The sequence below is a fragment of the Fulmarus glacialis genome, unplaced genomic scaffold (genome assembly GCF_000690835.1).
Source record: "Fulmarus glacialis isolate BGI_N327 unplaced genomic scaffold, ASM69083v1 scaffold32420, whole genome shotgun sequence".
In the NCBI taxonomy this organism is placed as follows: Eukaryota; Metazoa; Chordata; class Aves; order Procellariiformes; family Procellariidae; genus Fulmarus; species Fulmarus glacialis.
The window spans coordinates 1-5,879 of record NW_009186320.1 but is presented as its reverse complement, the minus strand read 5'-3'; the positions used below and the strand labels follow the sequence as shown (position 1 = coordinate 5,879).

General features: G+C 49.4%; 1 protein-coding gene across 1 annotated transcript; it reads left to right on the top strand.

The window, feature by feature from the left end:
• Positions 1–532: 532 nt before the first annotated feature.
• Positions 533–3,654, top strand: LOC104070155 (magnesium transporter NIPA2-like; the record flags this gene model as incomplete). The annotated part of the gene is made up of 4 exons (XM_009587554.1): positions 533–589; positions 1,336–1,426; positions 1,567–1,727; positions 3,020–3,654. Coding segments are annotated over 4 exons (944 nt in total), but the record flags the coding sequence as incomplete, so codon positions are not given.
• Between the last annotated feature and the right edge of the window lie 2,225 nt (positions 3,655–5,879).

Here is a 5,879-nt window from a genome sequence, read left to right as displayed (position 1 = left end):
GGCAAAACGCCCTGGTGCTTCCCCTGCGAGCGGCCCGTCACCTCCGCCTCTGGTGGGCAGACAACCCCTGGGCTGTCACTGCAGCTGCTCCCCCCGGAGGCGCGTTCCCCGGACACTGCAGGCCGCGTCAGCCTCCACCCGGACAGTCCAGCCGGCGCTGGGCCTTGGCTGCCCCCCGCCTTGCTTGTGGGGCTTTTTGGTGTAAAAGTAGACTTTTTCCACAGGATAGCCAGCCATCACCCATAGCCAACAAAGACACGTTTCTATAACCACTCACGCGTTCTTGAAACTGCTGTCTTTCAAACGCGGGAGAACCAGGGGATAAAATCTTTGCTTTTAGGGTAAAATAATCAGTGCTTGCCGGTGTCTGGGTCAGGCCAGTATGTGACAAGGCAGGGAGACCCAAGGCAGCTTTATACATAGAGGAGATCAGGCTGCTCCCACTTGCTTCTCCGAGGCAGTTCTGGCAGGATAGTGAGCCTTTTGTGTAGCTTCATCAGAGGTTTCTTGTTACTCTTTCTTCCTTACTTAGGGCAAGGAGGTCATGCATACCTGCAAGAATGGCTTTGGTGGGCAGGGCTGCTGTGCAGTAAGTATCTGCTCTGAAACTGTAGCAAGACACACTTAAGAGTGTCTTTGTCATTGTTTCCAGTTGCTTTTGTGTTTTATTATTATGATCGTTGTTTGACTGCTTGATTTTTATCTGAGTGTCTGAGGATGTTGTTGATCTAATTATAACTCTAAAATATTCTAAAGTCTCATGCACTACTAGGTTTCTCTGCTAAATAGGAGTTGAGGAGCTGGTCTAACTGGGTTGGGTTAAGTGCTTCTGAAATGGCCTGCCCAGATGATGTAGTTATAACAGCACATCCAGCACCGTGGGTTTAGTGCTACAGCGATTTCAGCAGCTCTATTTTACACTTTTCAACGTTAATAACCAATTGTATTTGATTTACCCTTTAAAAAGCTGTAAAAGCTGTTCCAGAAGAACATGACTTAGAAATACGAAACGGGTCAAAACTCCTTTCAGCTTTGAGGACATTATGGAAATATTTTTCTGTGGTTACTGCTCAGCTGCATAGGATCTAAGGATCTAAGGATCTTAGTGTGACTAAGGATCACCGTGCATAATCACGAACCTTCTTTTCCCAAGAGAACCTATATCGGGCTTCTGCTTGTTCTTGCTGGTGCTATTCTTTCCTGGTTGCACAACATACCTCAGAGAAACATGGGATGCTCAGATGGAAACTAAGGCCCTCTTCTGACTGCACTCAAGCTTGTATTATGCTGAATTGCTCCTACTTTGATGCTCACCTGACAGAGTTTCTCTTGTAGTGGGAGTTGGAGAAGCAGCAAATTTTGCTGCCTATGCCTTTGCCCCTGCAACTCTGGTAACTCCACTGGGTGCTCTAAGTGTCCTTGTTAGGTAAGCAGTCTCAGAAATACCCTTACCTCACCTACCACCCCTTAGTGGTGAAAGCAGTTGCTGTGCTTTCCTCTATCTCTTCCCTCAGGTACTCTATTCCTTGGCCTAAATGGTTTTGGTTTTTTTTTACTATCTTTCAGTGCAGTTCTGTCTTCCACCTTCCTGAATGAGCAGCTGAATGTTCATGGGAAGATTGGCTGCATCCTGGGTATGCTGGGCTCTATGGTGATGGTGATCCATGCTCCACAGGAAGAAGAGGTTTGCAGCCTGGAGTCAATGGCAGAGAAGCTGAAAGATCCAGGTACTTAAATAAAAGGGGTCCTATCAATTTCAGGCTTGGAAATGACAGTAGATTGTAGGACAGAACTTGGCTAGATTGGGAAGGACTGAACTAAGGGGTAATCGAGCTGTTTCTTGTTCTGCGCACCAGTGGAGGTGCCAGGATAGCTTGCAGGTTGCCTCTGTGGTGGGAGAAGGCTAGGGTCTCCATGTTCTAAATATGAAAGATTGGTGACAGTCAAACAGCATTTAATGCACGTGCTCAGACAATTTACACCTTATTAACTAGCTCAAAACATAGGGAGACATGTCAGCTTCAGAATGGCTTTTTAGGACTGTCAAGTCCGCTTGACCTCGGGTGAAAGAAGCAAACAGGAACCCCACTTCACAGAGAGGGAGTCTGGATGATGCTCCCAAGTCACTGGGTCTATGCCGAAGCAAGGATGAGAACTTGGGTCATTAACAGTTACGAAGTGGGCTTTTTTTGTACTGTCTATGAGGTACAGATGCAAAAAGTGAAGAGCATGGGAATTAGCTGCAGCTGTCAGCAGAAGGGGTTGGCCTGTGGCAGTGCTGGTATAGGAGAGGGAATTCCTGTACATGAGGGTGGCAGTGGTGTGGCTGAGGGAAGACAGAGGAGGAACTTCAGGCAAAGATGAACGAGCGATTCAAGGGGTTATGCCCAAGATCAAGTAGTCCTGATATTTATATTAGAGGATGAATCAGGTTGGAAGGGTATGGTTTGGGCAATAGAATGAATGGCAGAATAAGCCACAGGAGATGGAGGAAGGAAGCACAGGGAGAAGAGCAAAGCAGAGTAACAGGTAGATGCTGCTGCTCATTAGAGGGAGCACTGTGGCAGGGCCTCGCACTCCTGTGATATGGCACTTTCCTCTTTATCTCACACAGCCCGCAGAGTTCAGCTAGGGCTTCCCAAGCGTTCTGCCACCCTCCTGGGCCTCCTGTAGCGCTGTGCCCCCTCATCTTCCTAGTCAACAAGCCCCCCACTTCCGCTAGTGCCATAGAGTCTGGCTGTGCCCCTACCCCTTCCAGCACAGACGGCTGTACCCCGATAGGCTGACTTGTGGGGTGGTGCTGTGATCAGCACTACAGAGAGCTGGTGTTGTCTCTGCAACTTTGCTCAGGCTGGAGACCAACTCTGCTTCCCAACCCTGGTCCCTCCAGGTGGAGGCTAAAAAGACAGACTGACAGGGCAGTTACCCACCTGTCCTCCATCTCTACTTGCTGTTCAGTTACATCTGTCACTGGTGCTACTGTTCTTTGATAGAACTCTTTAATTCTTCTTTCCCCAAGGATTCATTGTATTTGCTGTGTGTGTCCTGGTGAGCTCCCTTCTGCTTGTCTTTGTGGCTGGACCCCGTTACGGACAGAGCAACGTCCTGATTTATGTTTTGGTCTGCTCTGCCATCGGCTCACTTTCTGTGTCCTGCGTCAAAGGCTTGGGGATTGCCCTGAAAGAACTGTTTTCCGGGAAGCCAGTCTTGAAAGAACCACTGGGCTGGGTGCTCCTGGTGTGCCTGGTGATCTGCATCAGCGTCCAAATCAACTATCTGAACAAAGCCTTGGACATCTTCAACACATCTGTGGTCACACCTGTTTACTACGTGCTGTTCACCACAGCAGTCATGATGTGCTCTGCCATCCTCTTCAAGGAGTGGCAACACATGGTGCTAGACAACATCATCGGCACCATCAGCGGCTTTCTCACCATCGTGTCCGGCATCTTCCTCCTGCACGCCTTCAGGGACATACCCTTCACCCCCGACCTCCTGCCCCTCTTCCTGCAGCAAGGCAGGGCAGACCTGCATGCCTCCTGGAGAAGTGCAGACAGACATCAGTCATGTCAGCACCAGCCTCTTCTGCCCTCAGAGGACAAAGGCTCTCAGAGCGCAGAGGAGGAAGAGGAGGAGGAAGGTGAGAGCGTGTGAGAAAGCCTCTGAACTGCTATTTTTCTGCTCCCACTGCTGAGCAGCTCCATTGCCTCAGCTGCTGCTAGCTACTGCTGCCCTAGAGGAGTTGGCAGTTATTGTCTACCTGCCCCAGGTGCGAGATGGGTGACCTGCCACTGTCAGGAGGCTGACAGGGACAGCAGCCTCCTGCGGCTACAGATAGGAGCCCTGGGAACCGCACAGTTCCTGGGATCTGGTGCCTCTTCACTGTTCTTTTACATGAAGAATTGATCCGCCCTCATCAGGACACAGGCTTCGGCTGCGCAGAGGCCTGCAGCACTAACACAGTGCTAACCCTTACTGAATGCAAAGACCATGCATTTGGGGAGGCCTTACAGCATTTTTAAAAAATGTACTTAGAAGATTAACAGTTACAAAATAATCTAACATGGTGCTAAGATTACACAGAGAGAAGATGGATGTCTGGCTTTAAAAATGACATACCCAGAATATTAATTCAAAAATTCCTCTGTCAAGTACTTGTTTTGCTCACTCTGCTAGAATTTATTTACAGATTCACATCCAAGAACAGAATACAGCCAAAACTGGAAAACTTCAGTGGTGCTGCCACATGCTGCTGTGGCTCTTATGGAGGGACCAACCTCTTCTTGCAACGTCTCCTGTGCAGGTTGAAGCACCTGCTTACTGTATTCTATTAAAAACCGATTTGTTCAGTTACTGAGTGGCTAGTGATACATTTGTACCAAGAGCTGGGCCAGCACTGAAACATGTGAAAGATTACAGGGATAGGAAGAACCGTGCGAATGCACAAGAGAAACTCAAGATAGGGACAGGAGAGGGAATCGCTTACCATGGGAAGGAGTGACCTAAGAGTCCTTAGCTATTGAGGTAAGTTTCTGAAAGATAACTAGACAGCTGTCCCCTCACTCACATGGGTTTGTATCTGCATAGCTCTGTTTAACACATCCTGAATTTGTTCCCAGGAGGCCTGCTGGCTACAAGCCACCCGTGTTAGGAACTCACACGCCCTGTCCAGCCACCAACGGCACATGGATGCGTGCAGAACTGCTTTACCAGGTTCCTGTGTAGAGCTCCAAGCCACTATCAGTGGGTCACTCAAGGCTTCCCAGAGCCACGCTGTACGTAAACACTGCTGAAATGCTATTCTGCCTTTTCAGAGGGCGGATCAGTAGTTTGTTTTTCCAGTTAGAAGCTCCTCTCTGTGTCCTGGGGTCAGAGGTCCAGAAGACACAGCCATAGGCCTCCTTCCAGTGATCTCCACAGGTAAAGGTGCATGAGGTTATAAAGTAGCTGGTTACTTATTTCCTGCATTTAGTCTCTCTAAGCAACAAAACAGAATTCGGAGCAGACCTTCTAGCCAGAAGACAATTATGCCCCCTCCCCTACTAATTTTGCAATAAATAGGATCACTGGGAAGGAGGGGGAGTGACAAGAAGGCCAGGTTTTCAATTCTCAGTGATCATCTATCTGAACAAAGGAGAATCTCATGTTAAAAATTGACCCAGTTAATATTTATTACATTGACCAGGGGAAAGCAGTTAATGGAGCAAGTCAGTATTGACAGAGTTGTACTGCAATTTGAAAATTTGTCATTTGGCCACGTGAATAATTTACCTATGGAAGCCTGAAAGTATTTTTCTAGTAGTGACACTGCCTGGGATGATCACTGTGCCCAACAAGCTCTTCTCGCTAAGGGTACCTGTACTGGATTGCACAGCGATGATGCCTGCAGGGGCTTGTTAGAGTCTACCCAAGAGGGTTCATTTTGTGCAGCACCGTTTAAGGCAGCGGTCACAGGCTGGTAAGAGCTGGAATTCACATCAGCACTGGGAGCACCCCCTGACGCGAGTGTCACCACCCCTCCATTCAGCTGAGCGGGTGCGTTCCAAACACTTCCTGTGTAGCATTGGTAGCCCCAGAGTCCCAGCACAAAGACAGCTGCTGGCCCGCGGGGCTGGGAGCAGCACATCACCCTGACGAGGAGCGACTGTGGCTCTCTTATGGGTTCTCATCTGGCTGCAACTTCCCCGAGACTGGCATTTAATTAAATCCTAAACCGCAGAGCTGATCCTGGCTCATTCAGGCAGCAGAGTGACCAGGAGCCAGCGTGGCAGAGGGCCCGGCCTCATGGGGGGCTGGCCGGTGTCCCCCGGGGCGCGGGTCCCACTCAGTCAGACAGGCTCTCCGAGAAGGCCGACTTGGACTTCTGCGTCTGCTCCAGC